A 22,846-nucleotide genomic window follows, 5' to 3' on the forward strand; every position below is an offset into this window, starting at 1 on the left:
TATACACCAGAATTAATTGAGTCCAGTATTAATTGAAATAATGGCAAATCAGAGTTAAGAAACTGTGTACCAGCTAGTAAAAAATACGGCATATTAATAAGAAACATACTGTTTAGATCCACTACACCTCTTTTTCTTCAATATTCAGTCCTCTACTATTAACTGCTAAAAGCTTGGCTTGCTTTTATTATGTATATGAAATTTTTATTATTGCAAAATGTATCAAATCAGAATTGTGTATTATTTTATATTTAGTACTTTTTTACTGAATTTATTTTTGTCTTTTAGTATGCACAAGACCAAGCTAAATGTTTAAGTCTCCTTCAACAAGAAAGTGAAAATCACTTTCACCATAGTCATCAGTTCTCAGATTTTCGCCAGACTGATAATAAAACCAACGACAAAATAACTAAAAGCACCGAAGAAAACTTTGATTCCATATCAAACATTATAAATTTTAATATTCCTCCTGAACCTAACTTCAAAATGGCTCCTAATAACTTTAATTTCAAGGATTCTGATTTGCATCAATTTTCCAATCCACCTAGTTCTTCTCCTAGAACTAACCGAAGTACAAACGTTATCCACTTATCCACCAAATCTACAAACTTTGCTAATCTTCCACAACAAGAGAGTCGCTCTGCTCCAATTATAGATGATTCTGAAAGACCTTTTGTAAACATGTTTACATCAGTTCCAGAGTCTAGTCATGTATTTCAACAGATTCCTCGTGATCCAAGTTATTCTAATCAAATGATGTTTTCCACTACCAAGGAACATATCATAGAGCCATGTGGTACAAGTGATAATAACTTCAATCAAAGCTTTACAAATTCAAACAAGACTGATTCATCGAAAAAGCATGCTGTGAAACTTAGTATAACCCCCATGCTACCATATCAACAACAACAAATGAATGTATATAGTAATACTGTATGTGCTACTGCTTCTCATTCTTCAAGACCTGGCCGCCATACGACCTCAGTAAATTTTCAGCTACAACCTCAATATTCAGATCAGCTGCCATTGGAAATTTCCTCAGTTCCCACTGGTATGGGGAGGCCTTGTAACTATAGAGACTTCGGCTCTCATGTTCAGATATCGGTGGGTGCACAGGGTGCAACATTTACAGCTTTAAGACTTCAAAGACCTCCTGTTGCCCAAAATCCAAATATTGATTATTCTTCTAATAAAGTTTCCTCTGGAAAAAACTATAGTAGTGATTATTCAGAATCTTCTAGTCAGAATTTAAATTTCAAATTCGATAAGTTTTCTAGTTCATCTAAGAGAGTGAAAATTCCACAAATAAATTTGAACAATCATCCTGAATATTTTGAACAGAAAGAAAATGTGTCAGTTTCTTCTGTTAGTGATCAGAGATCTAGTAAAGATATTGGCTGGTTTTTAGATCCTAACAATAAAAAGGAACTAAAGCACCCTCCTTCGCATGGTTATCAAACAACGCCGGATTACATTCAAGGTAGGATGTTCATTTATAATCTAGAATATTTTTGACTGTGGCTTAGTCAGGATTTTATTTTATGGGAGGGGGTATAAGGAATTTTACTATTTAACTATATAACTGTATATGCCCTTCACAATCTCTAAGTAAGCTAACCAAAGAGTAATAGTAACTATCTAGGTAAACCCCCGGCATTCATCTGGAGCAATGTCGGTGACTATGGTTACGATGTTTAACTCTTTCAAGGTGTGTGGCACAATGTTTAAGACAGGTTTTGGCTCAGGTCAGCGAGAGATACCCCTTCTTTTTGAAATACGCTATTTCTTGTTTTCTTTGCAACAGACAACCATATTGACGAGGTGAGTTTTTTGCCTAGATAAGGAAAGTAAATAAGAAACCATTAACAAAATATTATGTGCTTCAATTTTTCCAGAAAGTTAGAATAAGTGTAATTTACCGTGACATTGAATTTTCTTTAGATGATTTTTTTTCCAATCAAGTAGAAAACAATTTTTTTTCCATTTATTTTCGTGATTTTTCTTACTCATTTTGGGGAGTTCAGACCCCATGGTCACACATTATAAAATGTCAAATACACGTCATGAATTGGAAACGAAAAATAATTTATTATGTGTCCCTGGGAACATGCAATTCTCCAAAGAGGAAAAAAAAAATTCCATGTAGGATAAATCATAACCTAATTTTAAACATTCAAATAAAATAAAAAACTTTTTCTTTATGAAAAAATTAGTATTCTGAATTTATATTAGATTGTTTTTCTTTGATTTTTCAAATTTAACACCTTTTTTGTTGTTGTTTTAAAATTATGAATATGTATGTACTATATTATTAATAGATGAATAAAGAGGAAGAGAACTTATATCTTAAATAGGGACCCACTTTTAATAAGGAGGAACTCCGAAATGCTGGAGTCCTGGCTTCAGAGTAAACCTAGTTTCCAATGTCTAATAGAATTATTGGCAAACGGGAGAAAGGGCTATAGCCTCCAACATGCAGTAAAAGGAAGCATCCGAAAAATGACTAAGAATACAAAATAATCAATATATTACTGTTATTAAAATGATGTAAAAATTTTTTTAAAAGCTAAACATTCAGCTCAGGGTATAAATAATTTGGGCATTAGAATAAAAGTAGCATTAAATAATTAAAAAGATCTTGAGGCAAATATGTTCTAAGACTATTTTAGAAAAGGTATGAAGTATTTTTTTATTGATTGTATTAGAATTAATACAGAATTTATCCTTTGAAAAATGTGAATACAAGTTTTGGATCCCAATCATTTACTTAACTTTAACTTGAAGGAACACTAAACCTATAGAAAGTAAAATTATTTATTAAAAGTGCTAAATTATTTATTAAAAGTACTAAACTTAGCTCACAACTAGCAAAAGCCAGTTGTGTGCTAAGGGGGCCCTAGAAGTTAAGGCTCTGCAATTTTGAGATTAAAGGCATGATGGTGACTGTGTAGTCAGCATTGCACACCAGCTACTTTTAAGATGAGTTTGTACCCATCAATCTAAAACTGGGTAGGTATGACGAAATATGGGAAAAATTTGAATTTATAGTTTCTTTAAGAAGAATTTTAACCCTTTCGCTGCATTTTTTTTAAATTTTTAAATATCAATATATGGGTTCAAAAATTGCTTATTTTTTATTATATATTTAAAATCGGACGATAATTCTAAAAATAGCAAGACTTTGGAATTTTTTTACAAATTTCAACTTTTAGTATTTGTTGTTTAACAAAATAAGGCATTTTCCTGATAACAAATTATACTAATAATAATATCTTGCGTAAACAGTGTAATATACAAACTTAAACGTCGAAATAAAGTTACAGATAGAATTCTTGTCATTTAAAAAACAAAGCAAGCAGTTGTGGTTTTTCAAGTTGCAAAATGTGCATTTGCTTTTTACAAGTCAAACAAATAAAAAACAAATAAATAAATAATTTGTTTGTTCAATCTTCGAGAAAAAAGGTGCATCATTTAAGACGATCAGTCAGACGTTTTGCACTGAGTAATTTAAATATATAAAATGCTCTTAAATTCTTATCAGCTAACTGGCTATAGTTCTGAGACTCTAAAAAAAAAGCTTGACAATCATTTAAAGGGAGTCTTAATTTAAATAAGAATTTTAAGTACTAATAAAATTTAAACAAAATAGATTTGTATATTATCGGAAAAAATCTACATGGTAGCATAAAGAAGGAGAAAAAGGTATAATGAAATAATTGTTGATTAGTTCTGTGAATCACACATGGCCAGATAATTAAAAATCTAATTTTAAAGTAAAGTTGTTATATAAGGTACTGGGATATTTTAAGACACTTACATTTAATTGACATTTGGTACGTAAAATTTGATCATTGGAAATAAAATTATTCAGGGTGAAATCTTTTTTATTTTGCACTCTGTACTTCCGCTCATTTGCTGTTATAATTGTTTCTTTAGTTTTAAAATTTAAAAACTTAAATAACTGTCTAGTTTGGATAGTTATATTTTGTTTTTTATTTTGAGAATTAGAATTATTATGAATTATTTATTAATTTTATTTTTTCCTATAGCTGTTAAAAGTCATCAACGTTCCCAACTGAAAATTGTTCAAGAAGAATTGGATAAAGCAAAATCTATATTTTCTAATTTAAAATCAGAAGTTAATAGAATGGAGTTTGAATTACTTAAGAGAAAAGAAAACATAGTATCCTCTTCATATGTGAGTATTATTATTTATTAATATAAAGCGATGAGGATTTTAATTTTTAGAGGTTTAATATAGAGTAATTAGATTCTTTTTTTACAAGTTACAACTAAAGTGCTTTAGATAGCAATGTTTATTTTTCTTTTACTTCTTTTTTTTTTTTTTTTTGCGTGTGTGTTACTGGAATTAGTGATGCGAAACTGTTTAAAAGTATCTCTCTGCAAAATAGTAGTGTATTAAAATAGAATGGCCCGTTATTCAGTTTCAACTCTTTTAATTTTACTGTAATAATAAAATGATAATTTCTTTGAAATTTTGGATTTTTTTTTAGTTTAATTATTTTTCATGTTTGTTAATTTCACTATGACCTACTGAATATATATTAACACTTACGGCTCCATCGGTAGTACTAGTATTATATGCTGCATACATGTTTCAGCTAAATGATAACAAGGTAAAAATTTTAAATTCTGAGTTTATCAAATTACTGTGTTCACTTTAAATTATTAAAAAGGTCCAAATATTCAACCAATTAAGCCTCAATAAATGAAAAATGTGCAGGCAATGGAAATTGGGTTGTATATACAATACTATACAGTTCTTATACTCAAAGTGAAAATAACAGTTTAGCTGGGTTCTTACTTAATGCTTCATTTTTCAAGAATTGTGGATATAATGAGTATTATTGTTTTATATTATTATATTTATTACTCTAAATTAACTGTTTATAAATTTTTGAATCTATCTACCTTTCATTTACGTCTATGACATGATGTGAATGTATAAAGATGAATTATGTTACAAAAATGAAACTATGCCCTTTTTTGCCGAAGTTTTAAATTTATTGCCAAATTGAAATTTATTTATTTCATTTCAGGGAGAAGTTATTAAAAAACTAAAAGCAGAAAATCGGCAACTAAGACTAGAATGCAATTGCCTGCTCTTAGAATATGATATGATTAGTAAAGGTCAAAGTAAGTGTATATGATTTTTATGTTACATTATATTTTTTTTATTATTATATTCATTAAATTTAAAGCAGTGTGTTGATAATTTTCGTTTAACTGAAAAATAAATTTATGGCATAGTAGAGGGCACATTATTTTTTGTAGCCGCTTTGTTAAAGTCAAGTTTCAACTCTACTGTTTTACTAATATACATATTGTTTGTTTTAGTGTTTGATAGTGTTAAAATGTAGATTTTATTTTCAAAATCAACATAGTGTACTGGCCCAGAAATGGACAAAATTTAACCTGATAATAAATAAGTGTTAACTCACAACAGTTATGATAGCAAATAATTCTCAAAAAATGTTGTTTTATATGATAAAAGATCTTATATAATAATGATAAAATACAAATAATGTAATCTCAATATCAACCTTATAGTGAATTATTAACGTAAACCACATCAGTTGACTTCACAACTTCTCTTTTAAAGTTTTGTTCACAGTCTACATTAATTGTAAGCAGTTACAATATTTTCAGTAGATTTGTGTCTTAAGTCTAGATTCATTTTAAAACAAAAAGCACTGGAGTGACAATGACAGTCAGAAGAAGATGCCAAAAATGAAGTACATGAAAACAATGTATATGTACTGAAAACTCTTTGCAATTGTACTTCTGCTTCATGTACTGCTGAAAAGGAACGTTACTGTTTTTAAGGTACAAAAGTGCTGCAATTACTTTTATACCTTTTATTAACTGAAAACTTTTCCAACCAAACATCAAAATATTTTTAGCTTGTTTGTAGAGTCCTTTTTATATTTTAAGGAAAAGTTCTCTTTTAATGAAAAAATTTCCATAGTACTCTAACTGCTGATATAAATACTGTCTTTAATAATTTTGAGAGTTTTGAAATCTTTCATTTCAAGAGATATAAATCACTCTAATGTTAAAATCAAATTAAAAAATAAAATCATTTTTTGCTCTTAGTAGAAGCCAGGGGTGAAAGCGAGACGGAAAAGAGGAAAGGCTGGTAGTAAATCCTTTTCAGTTATATCTAGTTTTTGGGAGGAGTTTACTTATTCTTTTTTTAAACTATTCAACAATATATACTTTATCTTGGAAAAGAAGCAGTTTTATATATATGCTAAAATTATAAAAGAAATCTTGATAGTTACAGATATTTTATTTTTTTCGAAAAAAATGCTGGAATGAAATGTCTTACGTACCAGTTTTTTCTCTTTTCCGTCTTGCTATATAAGGGCATTCAGCCATGGTAGAAGCTTAAGCCTTTGTTAAAACATTTTAATAGCAATGTTTTTCTTTCATAAAAGAGTTTAGAAACCCGTGATTTTTTTAAAGCTTTTGATCTGCTCTATAATTTATGTATTTGAAATAATTTGTTTCTTATTAATTTGCTTTATACTATTTCAATAGTTCCAGTTGGAGAAACAAATGAAGATTTTTATTCTAACATCTTCACTGGACCAAATGATGGATTAGCTTTATATTCTCATAGTGGTTTGTATATATTTTATTAGCTTTATTTTAACAGATACATTTTGGTCTTTCAGTTTCAAATTTATTTATTATTGTTTTTACTGTAAATTTTATATTGTTACTAAACGATTGAAATTTATTCATATTTTGTATGGTTTTGTTACAATATTCATATTATCTATTTAAATGTTAAGATATATAAATGTGCTATTTCCAGCATTCCTTTTTTTATGTTCATATTTTTCAATTATTTAAATAAATTTATACATTTAGCTATTTATTTAATTTTTTGTTTAATGTTTTATATCTGCAAAATGTGCATTTAAAACTATTTCAGTTTGTGCCGTGTGTGTTGATAGTTTTCTTTTTAATTTAAAAGTTTATTCTTCAATATTTGAATTGCAATTAAAAATTCATTGCTACAATAAATGTCGTAAAAGATTATTGAATTAATTTCACACATACACAACTAACCTTTGCCAATTATCTGCTCCTTTTTTTCCCTGAGTTCCATCCTTAAGGCCATTGCGGCTACTCACCTTAATTGTAACTGCGACAGTTACGAGCAAAAACTTGAATTTTAACTTTTCATTCGCCAGAGCAATATAAACTGTCTCTGTAGTTTGATATGCTATGCTGATTATTCACCTTATTTTTACTTTAATATTTTGAATGTTAATAAATTTTAATATGATGTAAATTCTAATGATTAGTCTCCTGAGAATTTACCAACTACCACAGTGGTGATCCGGACGTGATATGAACTCCCCTACATTGAAAGTAATGCCCACTTCGATAGATGGTTCACATTGAACTGTTGAATTGCTATTTGTGACTGTGTCATTGTCCTCTTCACGCTGTTGCTTCTCAGTCTACATACAACGGGATTCTGCACACACTCAATTGCTAATAACAACACAGGATAGACCAAACACACAACCGTGAACTTAATACAGCTCTCACCTCAAGCGCTCAAAATTCGTTGAACTTAATGCAGCTCTCCTGGTCTTTCGCAAATATGGCAACTAGTTTTATCCGTCCATTGAATTCTATCCCTGATAACATTCTAATGGGGGAGTCTTGTGGCATAACTACCACTACTATTATTAATCATCAATTCACTAATATATAAGGCATGCTAACTCGATTTAATCTTGAGGTACCTTTTTTAGATGAAGGTAGACATGCGATATCACCTTCCCCCCCCCCCCCCACTATTAACAAAGCACCTCATCTCATTTTGTGATTTTAATATCTGTGTGCCAAGTGTTCTTGATGACATTACTATCACTCTCCTTTAAAGCTTTGACGCAGAACTTTTATTCAACATATTTTTCGTACTTTTTTCATTATTTTGTATTAATATAGTTCACAATAAGTAAAAAATATAATATTTAGAAATTTAATAATTTATGGATATGAAATACGGGATAAAACACCAGTGTCTTTTTCTTTGTTGAAGGTAAAATCTCCTAAACAAGGCACACTTCCAAACAGTATTTTTTCAATTTTGCTCTTATTCAGATCAATAAGAAACAATTATTTGCCATTGAAATTTTTTTTAATTTACAAAGTCAATTATTGATAAATTTTTAAATATGAATGAAAAAAATTTTCAAACAACTTTTTTTTGGGTTTTATATTTTAGAACAAATATAATTCCGATAATCTAATCATAACTGTTTGGCTGTTTTTTGTTATTAAAAAATATGTAAAAGGAACACTGGTGTCCCTGCTGCATCAAAGGGTTATTTTAAAACCCACAAGAATCTTTTGTTCTCCATGGTGTTAAAGGATTTTTCCCTTTCTGATTAATTCATGGGGGACCCATGGTGATATATGGAGTTTGCATGGATTTTAGAACATAGGAAGCCAGAGAGTGGTTTATAATGATTTTGAAAGAACGCGGCAAGTGAGACTTAAAACTACTAGTTGGGAAGAGGTGACTCTTCAAAGCTTTAAAAATAATGTAGGCGCAACATAATTTTAATTTCAATCAGACGATACAATCAATAAGTTAGTTGCTGCTCCTTCTTGTAACTTATACTGCAAACCACAGGAAAGGTGTTTCAGCACTCTCATGCCTTAAGTTTAACTCATTACTCTCAGTTTTTAAACAAAATGTGTGAGCATTCCAAATTATTGTACTTTCCATTTGAGTTTATTTTTATTGTAATTTATTTTCGTAATTACAATTACTATTTTAATTATTTTGTTATTATATTTTCTTTTTTTTTCCAATTTGATTTTCATCAGGTTTTTATAGATAACTGTTATAAGTAAAAGTTGCTGTTGTATAATTTCATGTCATGTTTATGTCTTGTCATGTATAACAATTTAATGTTCTTTAGAGTAACTATTGACTACCTTTAACTTTCATTGACCCCAAGGATAATTTAATTACATGTTAATTTTATTAATAAAAATGTACTATATGCTAATTTATATATAATTCTTTTATTTAATTGACGTTTGGCGGCTGAGTCTCATACTGTAGGTCCGGGATTTCGTCCTCGGACTGGTTGGGTTGACTCAGCCCCTTGTTCGGCTAACCAACAAACTAGAACATTTGCTCATGCACCTCAATGCCCTAGATTAAGAAAACTTGAATGGGCACATGTCAGCTTTGAGCTGTTACATCTCTGAGAGAGAGTTCTTTTGTTATATACTAATTTATTTGTAATTCTGTTTCTGTAAACTCTTAATTCTCTTGTTTTACAACTAGGATAAGCTTTGTTATATTGATATCTATTGCATTTTTCTGTTGTTACTATACTTTATTATTGTTATTGGAAAAGGCAACGACCATATCTAAACTGACAAACATTTATTAATATCAGGACTGAACACAAATCAATTAACATAAAAGAAGAGTCTGTCTGCCTCTTCAGCTTTGCTGCGCGAGGTTGCCCATCTAACCACTGTTTAGTTAAAGGGTTAGAATGTGCACAATGAAGTGCATGTGCATAAAGTGGGGAATACATTTCCTGCATTAATATGACTAAATATTTAAAAAATTTAAGTACAGCTCTACTAATTAGATAGAGAAATAATGACACTAAAGAGTCATTTTGGTGCTATGTAAGATCATGTACTATGTAAGACAAATGTTACAGTGTAAGATAATGTACTATGTAAGACAGATGTACAATGTGCGAAATAAAAAAGTACCGCCCTAAATAACTTTTGATCTAATGATTGGATCTTCATGTTCTAAGACTAAATGGTTCAAGGGTATATGTGTATTCAACAAAAGTACACTTTAGTATTTGATTTCGTAACTTAAAATATTGTCTGCACTAATTAATTAGCAGATTTGAGGTTACCCTTTTGAATCAATCGGAATGAGTCCTAGAGTCTGAAGATCCAATCATTAGATCAAAAGTTTTAAAGGGTTGCCGTTTTTTTGTAATTTTTTTTTTTTGCACACTATATGTATATATATATAGAGAGAGATCTAGATAAAATCAAAATGTGTCAAATGTCTATAATTAGAGCTAATTTTTAATTTCTAATTTTAGGACAAAAAGCTTCTAAGAAAGAAAATCCAGTTAAATCTGAGCAAATTCTGTATGATGAAGATGATGAAAAGAATTCCTGGAAATGTAAAAAGTGTACTTTTGTAAATCATCCGGCATTAGAAAAATGTGAAATATGTGAAATTTCTAAAAATTCAGGTGAGTTACTCATGAACATTTAATTTTTAAATCTAAAAATATAATCTCTTTATATCTGCTTTAAAATGTATGTAATTTATATTTTGCATTTAAAAAATATTTTATCTGTTAAGTATGTTTAATATTGTTTCAGTTTACCAAATTTAAATTTTTTTACTAACTATCTTTATTCATGTGATTTAATTGAATTTTTAATGTCATTTATTGTTTATTTCTATTGTGAACTATTATTATTATTAGAGTTTAAATGAGTTTTTGTTCTCTAATTATAATTATACTTTTTGCAACTTGAAAGGTTAACTAACTTTAGAAATATTCTTATTTTCATGGAAAATTTCTCAACTTTAACTTCAATTTATCAATTAATTTATAACTTAAATTTATAACTAATTAAATGTAAAGAAATTATGTGCATGTATTCTTCGCAACATTTAATTAATTTACTTTTGTGTCGAAAATGAAATTTATCATTTGAATTATAAACAAAAGATAAATTTTTGACAAGTTTTGTTATAAAATCAATTATGCAGTTATTTTGATAAAATATTAAAATGAATTATATGATCTTTAAAGACAGAAGTTTTCTCTTGAATTTACATTGAAATATAAAATATATTTCTTATTTTCATGAAAAATTTATCATTACTTTAATTATCATTACTTATATTATTATTACCTTAATTTTTCAACTAATTTATAATTAATGTTAATGCAAGAAAGTTTTGTGCTGATACTCTTTGCAACATTTATTTATTAACTTTGTGTCAAAAATGAAATTCATCATTGAATTATAAACAAAAAATAAATTTTTGACAAGCTTAAATATAAAATTTATTATACAGTTATTTAGATGAAATATTTAAAAAATTATATGATTTAAAATTGCATAAGTTTTCTCTCGAAATTATATTGAATTATAAAATATCTCTAAATCTGATCATTATGGTATGCTTTATCAGTAAAAAGTCTTATAAAAAATTTACTTTGTTTCAATTTCTTTCTCTTTTACCTTTTTATGCTCTTATTCTCTTTCTTCAGGTTATGTAGAATTTAAAACAAACTATTCTACCAGCTCTCATATTCAACTTTCACCTCCCTCTCAACAGCAGCAACCTAAAAGAGCAGTGGGTAGTGTTCAAATATCTGTCACTAGGCGTGTTCCTACTTATTCCAAAAGTGTTAAACTGCATTTAACACACAGAATGCCTAGATAATTAATTTTTGTGTAGTGAAATGCTCTTTTAGTGATATATTTACCTTTTTATGCTCTTATTCTCTTTCTTCAGGTTACGTAGAATTTAAAACAAACTACAGTCAAACCCCGCCATAGTGAACACGGTTTATAATGAACTCCCGGATATAGTGAACGAAATGTTCGGTCCCGTACCTTGCTATACACGTATAATGTTATTTTTTGTGGATATAGTGAACTAAAAAAGTGAGGTTGGATATTATGAACTTTTTTCTGTCTTTCACTGATTTTTTTTAATAATTTTAAAATGTCTACTTCAAAATAAATACTTATAGTGATTTTTAAAACCATCTATAGTGTGGAATGTAGCGATAAGCATTTTTTCTTGTTTGCTTCTTTTATCTCACTTTTCCATCCCTAAACAAGGCAGATGTATGGACAAATTTTTCTCTACATCTGCTAAAGATTACTAATTTTTTTTTTGTACACAGGATGAAAAGTAATAAAAAATAAAAGCAAGTTAACAAATTTTTTTGTTACTATGTATTATTTTTCAGTCATTTTTGTATTTAATTTTATTGTTCATTTACTTAAATAATGTTTAATAAAAAGAAGTAGATCGAAACCATTAGTTACAATTGTTTGCGGAACAGATATAGTCAACTCCCAGTTATAGTGAACCGAAATTTTGGTCTCCTGAAGGTTCACTATAGCGGGGTTTGACTGTATTATACCAGCTCTCATATTCAACTTTCACCTCCCTCTCAACAGCAGCAACCTAAAAGAACAGTGGGTAGTGTTCAAATATCTGTCTCTAGGCGTGTTCCTACTTATTCCAAAAGTGTTAAACTGCATTTAGCTCACAGAATGCCTAGATAGTTAATTTTTGTATAGTGAAATGCTCTTCTAGTGATATATCGTAATTGTTTTAACTTTTAGTATCTATACATTCTGATTTCTTTTTACAACTACATTTAAACTGTGCTTTATAACGAAAATTTTGTATGATATGAACATGTTTTAAATCCATTTCTATTCATTAGAAATAGAACATGTCATAGAGTCCTGATTATCTAAGGTAAAATTATAAAAGTATAAATTACATTGATTTAGGATTAAATTCATTCTATTTATTAAAAATAATGTGTACAGTGGCCGTCCAATTATTTGGGATATAATATTAATAAAATGCATTGCATGGTTATTTAATTAAATTAAATTAAAACTGAGCCTTGTAACAAAAATTTTGTTCCTTATATAATACACACACACATTAGGAAAGTCTTTTTTTTTTTTTTTTCGTTAGACACAAGACAAACAGTAGACTTCTAATTATCTGTGATATAATTAGAAGGTAATAATGATTAATTTGCATGGCTATAGGATTACAACAACCATGCAATTATCACCAAGAAATTCATGGATGTTAAGATAAGCATAACAACCATGTAATTCAAGGCTATTATTTTAAAACCAATATCACAAACAAAAATTGTGTGCGTACGATCTTAAAATCGATTATATTTATTAAAAGTAGGACATACAGTAGACTCTCAACAATCTTAATGTAATAATAATAAAAATAATTTGCATGGCTTTTTTATGGGGCTGATATTATAATAATTGGTATAGGGCAAAACCTAATTTGAAAATTCAGGGGCTGTAGGCACAGAACTGTTGAGGTCCCCACTGGGCATAACTTTAAACCAAACTTACGTGTTGTTTATTTGCAAAATGCTTTTAAAATATTTATAACATAAATAAATTATGATATATTAGTTAGCTAATGCAGAATTCAATTTTTTCTTTAATGCATAATTCTATTCTTATTGACAATTCTTAAGGAAAAATACACAAAAATTATAAGTAACATTTAGAGTCCCTATGCCCAGTGGGGTCTCAGGTCTTATAATAATTCAGGCTCTTATATTGGGACAAATAATCGTATTAAATATTTCTAATGTTTGACCTCCTTTTAACAACAATAACCTCCAATGAACCTCCCTGTCTCCATAGAACCAAACAAACATCTTCCGTAGGGTAATAATAATAATTTATTGATTTTACTTTAGTAAAGAGATTCATTTGCCTATGCTCTTTAGTATATGGTTTATTTTTCCCTTTATCCTAAAACTATATGATTAAGTGTAGATTTTGAGAATTAATAAATCGTCATAATAAAATGATTATTGAATGAATTTTCATGCAGTTTCATTTATCGATTGCAATACACTTTATGTAAATCCCATATTGTTGGTTGAAATTTTGTTCCTGAAAGCGGTCTAGGAGAACCAAAAATGAATTATAATAATTTAGCTGGTAATAACACAAATTTTTTTTTAATCCTCTTTTTTACATAGACATGAATACTTTACTAATCAATTATATCAAGTAAAATTGTGTGTATGCTGTAGTTTTTTGTTTTTAAAAGATAAATATGCTATTAAAAAAAACATATACAATCAGTCTTTAATTTTGAAATTGAACATTGAAATGTTAAATTTAAAGTAGATCTGTAATTCTAGTATATACCAAAGAAAGTTAGGCATCTATATTAGTGCATTTCTTTGTTTTCAACAACTCAAAATAAAATATTTTTTCATCATTTTAAATGATTTTGACTATCTAATTCAAACACTTTTTATTAAACTGTAAAGTAAGAATTTACAATTATATTTTTGAGTTATTATTTTTTTACTCAATAAAAGCAATATTATATGAAATTCACAACTTTGAAACATTTATTTTGAATTTACCAGTTCATAAAATTAACAATGAAAATTGAATTTAAAAAAATGTGTGCATATTTTTTATTTTTATAATAGTTGCTGTAATTCTTTCCAAATATATTTCATATAATTTACTTGTCCTACCTATTTTGGTGATCTATTATTAATCAAATTATTCTTAGAAAAGAAATTAAATTTAAAAGACTTTAAAACTCATATAATTTCTTTGGCTTATTTAAACATTATAAAATAAAATAAATGCACTGTTATTCTGTTATCTTTACTAAGATCATCTCGATCACCTATTGTGATGTTGTCTGACATTTTCTGGCCGCAGTAAAATATGCTTGCTTCATATTAGCAGAATTTAACCAGATGGTTTTAAATTGTATTGAATTGATTAGTATTGAAACTGCTTTTGTTAAAAATGCTGCAAAATTAAATTGTTTTGTAAATATGTATTATTTTGTAAAAATTAGATTAATTTATAATTTAACATTAAATATTTGTCCTTTTTTATATGTAAATTGAATGAAATGATATGTAGAGCTGTTGTGCAGAAACAAAAAACTATTTAGTTACATATAATACTGAGTATGAAAATTAATATTTTTCCTGATATGCTGTCAGTATTAATATAATATATGAAGTGCAATTATTTATTTGTATTTTAGTTGTTTTAATGTTATCAAAAATTGTGAGTTTATAGAGAAATCATGCTTTGAGTATGCAGATATCTAACAGTTTCTTTAATGCAGCATTCTTTTTAAGTTATTATTTAATAATAAAAACAATCGTTAAAAAAAATCTCATTTATCATATTAAAATATCGTACAGCTCCCAATGCTACACTGGTTTCTCGTCTTCAGTTCAAAATACTACACGAAAGAAAGGCCACTTAGTTTTTGTATTTTATTATCAAATAAGTTTTTTATTCTTCTAGGTATGTAATCTTATGTTTTATTTATTAGATAAGAATTCATTCATTTAAATGAAATTAAACAGTTAAAGAAAAACTTTTCTAAATAGTAGCTTAATAAACCATTTCTGTGTAAAAGTATTATTACTCGTATTATATATGAATGAAAAATAAGATAGATAGTTTTCATGTGTTAACTAAGTTTTAAAAACTCTTTTTTTTTTTTTTTTTTTAAATCTATTTCTATTTAACTGCAGATCTTAATTTTTGATTTTTTTATCTTTGCTCATTTATTTTTTACTTAACTCAAGTTTATGAGCTTGATTATGTGTACTTCTAACTTTATTTGGGAAAAAAAATTTCTGGATATAAGTTTTTAAAATTGATAAAAATTGAAAGATTTAAAACTTTTTTTTTTTTTAATCCTTTCATTAATATTATATATTATTAAAAATAATGTATATATTATTGAAAAAAAATTCTAAATTTTTCATCGGTAGGCAGTGGATTATATGCACATAAAACTTGAAATATTCATTTAAAATCGAAACTGAAAGTTATTTAAATACTATTAAATTTCTCAGCAAAACACAGCTGAAACAGGGTTTTTGTTAACAGGAACAAAATCAAAATATTTCTTACCAGAATCTGCATATTTCTAATTTTTAAAAAGAAGCCTAAAATGGCAGTATGATGAATACCTTGATATTTTGACACCCCCCCCCCTTTCGACACACACCGCATTTCTCTATCTTTTTCATGTGATTCCAATCAGCCCCAGACAGGCTGAAACAAGTTGACCCTTTTAGGTAATAAGAACGACAAAACAAAATGGAAAGCGTCCTATCCTTATGCTAGCATAAAAGGAATAGTGATCTTAGGGGGAATAAACCATAAAATGCTGCCAATATGCATTTAAAAAGGAAAATATTCCTTTTTATGCATTTATATGCACCAACAGCAAAAAGTGCTAAAATATGCAATTGCATATTCAGGGGTCTGTCCAGGCCGAATTTACTACCGTTTAGCGGTAGTTTCACAAATTCAACTTTAGGAAAAATGGTAGTTTCACAAATTTAACTTTTTCTCAAAATACTTTTTCTTAAAATTTTATTTTTGTATCCCTCAAGAAATGATAAATCCATATTTTTGTATTGATTTTTAAATAGAATATTTAATTTTTCACAAATTATGTCTGAGTTTTCACAAAATAGGTACCTCTCAGGAAAACCTAGACAGACCCCTGATATTATCTGATGTCTAGTCATTAGTTTGTCAAAATAACTTAAAACCAATTAATTTTATGGATAGGGTTTCAAAAGATTAATATTTTTTCTTATTTTTAGTCTTCAATTGGCTACTTTAGTTTTTTGGCAGGGGGTACAATTGTTATGATAAATATGACAAATAAATTTAGATTATTTAGAAAATCTGGAGGAATAAACATTCGATCTTTCTTTTTACTCATATTTTGTACCTACTATATTTAATAAAAAAAACTTTAAGAAATAAAATCTATAAATATACATATATGACTCTTGTGATATAAATTATTTATCGATTTCAAGACACTGAAACTGAACAGAATATTTCTTTACATAAAAGTGTCTGCTAATTTTAATTAAAATATCCAATCTTTTGTTATCTTCCTATTCAACAAACTTGGCTAATGTTGTTTTCATTTCTAAAAAATTTGGTTTGACTATTTACTCCCTGAAAAGTTACTCCTTAGATTTTCAATGTCACATTATTTTCTCTACAAAGCAAAAACTGTAAAATAATGTATTTATATTTAATATTTATGAGGAGAAAATATTATAATTGCGGACAAAGAAATATTTTCATAAATAAAGTGCTCTACTGTAATTTTAAAGTATGAAATATTTAATTACTGTTGTTATGATGTTGATATAGATTTTACATTGATTTTTTTATTGTTCTAAGGTGTAAAATGAAATGCTTACTTGATAACAAATTCATTGGATTGGCTATATTTTTCCAGTCATTAATTTTCATTAGTATTGCAGCACTTTTCATAAATTATTATTTGTTAATCTCTCCCTTACATCTACCACTTACATAACTTTTGGAAATTTCTATTAAACTGATATTGCTTTACTAGTTTAATAAAATTTGTTTTGCCAGGTATAATGGCAATTTTTAAAATATAGATTTGATTTTATTGGAAATTTTTTCCTACACTAACTTGTGTGATCTCCTTTAACCCTTGAACGCAGAATTTTTTTAAACATATATTTCCTACTTTTTTTCATTGTTTTGTGTTAATTTAGGTCAAAATAACTTTAAAAAATAATATAATTTATAATTTTAATAAATTATGAGAATGAAATACAGCATGAAACATCCTTGTCTTTTTCTACGTTAAAGGTAAAATCTTCCACTTCACTTGCAAATCATAATTTTTCAAATTTGCCATCATGCAGTTATTTAGATCTAAGAGAATTTATCATTCAAATTTCGTTTATTTACAAAATCAATTTTTCATAAATTTTTTAAATATGAATGAAAAGAAAATATCTAACTACTTTTTTTGTACTAAAGTAAATCCTATAAATCAAATCTGATTCTCCGATTTTGTACAAAAGTATAAATATTTAAGAAATTTAACTTGATTAAACTATGATCTTCAGGTTAATTTTATTGACACTTCAAATTGATGGTAAACTGAATTCAAGAAAATTCAGACCCTGGTGGATTACAATGCAATTACAAGCCCTTCTTTGTTTAGCTTCATTTACTTTTCTTGTCTTACATTGTAATTTGAATAATTATTAATTTGATTAATATTTGCTACATTTTTAGAATACATAAAAACATTTTGAATGTTATTTATCAAATTTCATATTTTGTCTGTGATACTGATGGTTGTTAGTCTCATATCATCAGTTACAAATGAGCTTTTTAAAAACTACAGAGACATAATGTTTCTACTAGTAATTGTAGATTTGCAGTGTTTTATCAACAAAAAGACTATTTTTTGTATGTACAAATTTTACACTGTTACATAATCACTAGTTTCTGGAGCTTATTTATGGCAATTCTAAATAGAGCTGAAATCTAACATTTACTTAATATTTTTAGAAATTTTGACTTATGCAAAGTTTATGTACTGTTAACGAAGTTCATTGAGCTCTTTTATAGATAATTTTTAAAAAGTTAATTCTATAATATTTCACAGAAGCTGCTTATTTCTAGATTATAAATTTTGTTTATAGTCTGCCCAAGGCATTGTATTATGGGGACCGGAAAGTAATGTTGTTTTGTTGTATTTGATACTTGTGTTATCAAGATTTTATTTTTAATCAGTAATGTTATTCACTCTCGTTAGGAACATTCTTTCAATGCCAGATCGAAAAATAAACAAAATGTATCGAAAAAATTTATCGGTTTTTAAGACTAACAAATATTTAATGAGCCAAAATGACATTACTTTCCTGTCCCCCTAATCTATAGTTGTGCCTTGTCTTTTATTACTTAAGAATGTTTAAACTTTTTAGCATTTTAATGAAAATTTTATTCTTTGTATTTAGAATGATTTTTATTCAACAAGCATATATGAAGATGTCTTTAAAACATTCTAAAATAGATGTTTAGTTTAACAAAAGTGTCAGAAGTCTATAAATTATTTATTGGGCTGGCTATATTATCTTAATATTTACTTCACATTCTTTGCAATAGGGCAAAACAGGAGAAATTTTTTTTAACTTGTATAGTCTTTCAGCTGACTGATTTAACTTAATAAAACTTAAATTTTCAAGTTCTGATTGCATAAATTTCAAATATTCACTAAAAAGTTTGATTTGATGTGTAAAAGTAGAGTTTTAATTAAACAATAGGTAAATTCCAAAACAATAAAAGAAGTAACTTATAGATTTTTAAAGTTGAAGGATATTATCTTAAAGTTTTTTGCTCTGTTAACTTTTTCTAATGAATTAAAAAAATCTTAATATATTTTGCACGAAATTTTGTTTTATAAAACTTTTAATTAATTTTTTACTAATTTATGATGTTAGAGATTGACATTGTTTTCCAAATTATCATACTAAAATAAATGACTTGTATATCATTTTAATTTTCAATTTTAACCTACATTTTATCTTCTTTTTTCTGATCGTGTCCTACATTTTATTCTATATTGACAATATTTCTTTTGTTAAATATAAATGTTAACTATATTTAAATTTTCTATTTTTATAGATTTATAAAAATCCTTAAAAATACTCTAAAGTTGAAAATTGCATATTTTTCTTTCTTTCTTTTTTTTTTTTACAATTTGTTTCATTAGTTTGCTCTAAACTTTGTTTAGTTGTTTGATCATTTATCTAAAAAAAAACTCTGAGGACAGCCTTTGACCATTATTATTTCTTTGAAGGAAACATGTCAAAAAAATCATCGTAACAAATTATACCTTTTTATAATTCAATAAAAATCACACAATACATTCCAGTGATACTTGTACATGTTATAAGTTAGCTGTTGAGAGTGATTATATAAAAGTAAATAACAAATTTAGAGGCATCCCACCTTATGTGGATTTCTACAAATTTATAGTTTGTTCTAGTTACGTTACTACTATGAAGTTGTGTTATTGCTGAATTTATAAACATTCTTTATAACTTGTGTAACAAAATGTAAATATTACACTCTGTATATTTCTATGTAATAAAACTGTTTTTCATTGCTTTTTCTTCTCCTTTCTAAAGATAAGTTTTATATATTTATTGTTATTACTTTCGTTAACCCCTTAATGTATTTGCCTGTGTCTAACATGAGCGAAAGTTACCGGCAAATTTGCAAATACCCGTGTCTCACATGGCAGTTTCGCATTATTTTATTTCTAATACCTGTCTGAGATCCGTTCTAGTAAAAATGGCTTGGCTAGATTATAATTAAACTTATTTATCATAGATGACACCACTGTGCAGCATATTTTTGTGTAAACCATGTTATAAATTTTTATGATTAGCTATGAGTTTGTTTGTTCTTTGTTATAAAGCAGTTGTTTGGTGAGAAAAAGCTAATATTTCCATTTTTATTGCGTTAAATATCATAAAGTAAACAGTCAACCATAAATGAATTTTTAATAAATGTTTTTGTAACTTGTTTTGAAAAAGTTATCCGATAATGAGTGACTCTGACGATTGAATGCCAATCGATCAGAAAGTTTCAGCGATGATCTCTTGAGTTTGTTTAATTTGATTTTAATATTTTGAAATTCAAAATAAACTTGTAATCCAATTTTTTAAACTTTTTCAGTAATTTATTTATGACTTTTGCCCCACCCCCTGCTTCCTACTCACCCCCTGCAACTGAAATTTCAAAAAATAACTTACACTATAACTTTATAATCAATTTCTGCCAACCAAAAGAATCTTGATTATTCTTACCTGTTTTTCCAAATAAAAAAATTTGCTTTAAGAGGTTAAAAAAAAGTAGCAAAAAATCTTGTGTGATTTCTTTTACATTTTTAACTTTATTTTTTTTTAAATAGAAAATAAAAACTATTTAATTTTGCATAGCTTAATAAATTATTGAATATTGCTTACACTTCTTTTGACACAAATTGCAGAAAATTTATTTTGAGCAAATTGTTCAATTAGTTAATTGTTATAATGTAGTAATCTATTTCTTATAAACAAAAATCTCATTGTTAACTTACAAATTTTAATAGTTTTTTACTATTTAAGTGATCTTATACTATGCTACATCTTCTTAAAAAGTCAATAATACTCTAATTTAAATTATGCGAATTATGAAGTGGATTCATGTTTTGAACTTCTGAAATAAAAGGAATTAAGAATTATCATTGAACTAGGAAGAAAATATGTAAATAATAACATTGATCACATAAAATTTTAAAATTTAATTTTACAGTTACTAATTAATCATGGAAATCGATATTAGATTTAGAAAGTTAATGAATACACTTTCTTTTAATACTTCATGATGAAAATGTTTTTTTTTTTTTTTTTCTTCTCCATTTTAAAACTTTTTGTTTGTTGCATATAAATAATTAGCAAATTATTTCAAATTGTTACAATAAGATAAACTTTATCAGCTTCCGTTGCTTGTCTAGAAAATTAGATAAAAGAAGAGAAAAAGCTATTAGCAGGTGTGAAATGTTTATGTTAATCAAAATTTGGATTCATCCTAAATTTAAAATGTCAATTTAAAATTGACATTTTAAAAGGTCCTTGTCTTAAATTATCAAAAATTTTAAATGAGCTAAAAAAAAATTAGTGAAAATATGTTCTGTAATTTTGAAGTAAGAAGTTTTTCATATTTTGATATATTAACATAAAATTGATATAAACTTCTCAAACTCCTTAAAGTAAAATTTCTTTTGAACTATAAGCACTGTTAATTTTTTAAAAGCATTGTAACAAAGTATTGTTATTTAACAAATTGTCAATGTTATCATGGTTACAATAATTGTCAAAAAGAAAATACTTTTTCCTTGAATCTATTTCTCTTGATTAAGTTTTAGTTTATGTTATTTCATTATTTGTTTGTAAGAGAAGATAATTCACAAACAAGTTATAGAAAGGTCACTTTAAGCATTTTTAAATCTGTTAAAAGCAGTAGTTTTAATGTTATTTGAAAGTTTGCTCCAGATATTATTTCTTGTTATTATATTATTTCGTGTTATATTACTTATATTATTTTGTGTCCAAATTATTTCTTGTCACTCTGTATTATCTTTGTTATCTGCAATTTAAAAACAAAACAAAAAAATGAAAAGCCAATATTAAAAATCATACTAATTCGTTGGTGCTGATTTATCTTTTTTTCATCATTATCAAGAAAACTGATCAATATAAAGTTTAGGTAATAATTTATTCAATTTTTAGATTGATGCATGATGTGTGTTTTATAATTCCTTGTTTTTTAATTCTTTATATTTTATTTTCACTCATTAAATTCTTAAGTTATTTTTTGGTTTTGTTTTGTATTTTTGTCACAGAAGATGCCTACTTGATTAGAATTATGCTTTATAAGGCCGTAATTGCATCCCTCCTTTCTAATAAAAATTTTTTTAAGGCAGTGTAATAGTATTTTGAATTCTAATAACCAAATGCATGGTTGATAGATTAAATTGTTCATAACTTCTTGTATTTTTTTCTTTATTATTATTTAATCCCTCTTGTTCTTTCCTATTTCTTTAATTTGTAAATTAAGTGCATGATTTGTTAATTTTTTATTAATTTTTATTGACTCTTATTTTACTTTTTTAGGTTCATTTTTTGATGACGCCTGAATGAATTGTACAGCAAAATAGCTGAAATATAATATATTATCTTTATGTTGGAATCTTATAGTTTGTGTTTAAATATACGTTTATTAGTTTGAAAAAAAGAAATAAAATATTTTATTAGAAATGATTAATTCTTTTGTGTTTGAAATTTAACCTTGACATCAGTTACCAACCTTTTTGATTGTGGACCTCTAATTTTATAAAATAAAATTTTGAGGCTCACTAACTATTAAATCGACAAACAAAAGTACTGTGACAAATAGATACACCCATCACTTAGGTCAATAATTAATATAAGAGAGTGTACAAAAAATAATAAACCAGTTTTTTTAATAAAGAAAATAATTTTATTGTATTCACTTAACTGTCAAAAATGTAAGAAAATTCAAAAGCAAAGGATTTAAGTTAAACAAAAATTATGGAATT

The 22,846-nt window shown here is 26.7% G+C and overlaps 1 protein-coding gene across 6 annotated transcripts in view; it reads left to right on the plus strand.

Moving 5' to 3' along the window:
• LOC107457301 (uncharacterized) overlaps nt 1-22,547 on the plus strand; it is a 45,945-nt gene extending 23,398 nt beyond the window's left edge. For 3 of the 6 annotated variants that reach the window (XM_016075440.4, XM_087163547.1, XM_071185607.2), the window contains exons 3-8: nt 289-1,480; nt 4,050-4,198; nt 5,061-5,157; nt 6,565-6,648; nt 10,149-10,304; nt 22,401-22,547. In XM_016075440.4, coding sequence (XP_015930926.1) covers nt 289-1,480; nt 4,050-4,198; nt 5,061-5,157; nt 6,565-6,648; nt 10,149-10,304; nt 22,401-22,423 — 1,701 coding nt within the window. In that variant the 3' untranslated portion in view covers nt 22,424-22,547. Of the gene's footprint in view, nt 1-288; nt 1,481-4,049; nt 4,199-5,060; nt 5,158-6,564; nt 6,649-10,148; nt 10,305-11,342; nt 11,655-22,400 lie in introns of those variants that run through there. The other 3 variants (XM_016075438.4, XM_043044602.3, XM_016075439.4) reach the window with 1 other exon arrangement.
• Nucleotides 22,548-22,846: the final 299 nt, after the last annotated feature.

This window comes from Parasteatoda tepidariorum, chromosome 5 (assembly GCF_982258835.1).
Source record: "Parasteatoda tepidariorum strain Cologne lab strain chromosome 5, Ptep-v5.0, whole genome shotgun sequence".
Lineage (NCBI taxonomy): Eukaryota > Metazoa > Arthropoda > Arachnida > Araneae > Theridiidae > Parasteatoda > Parasteatoda tepidariorum.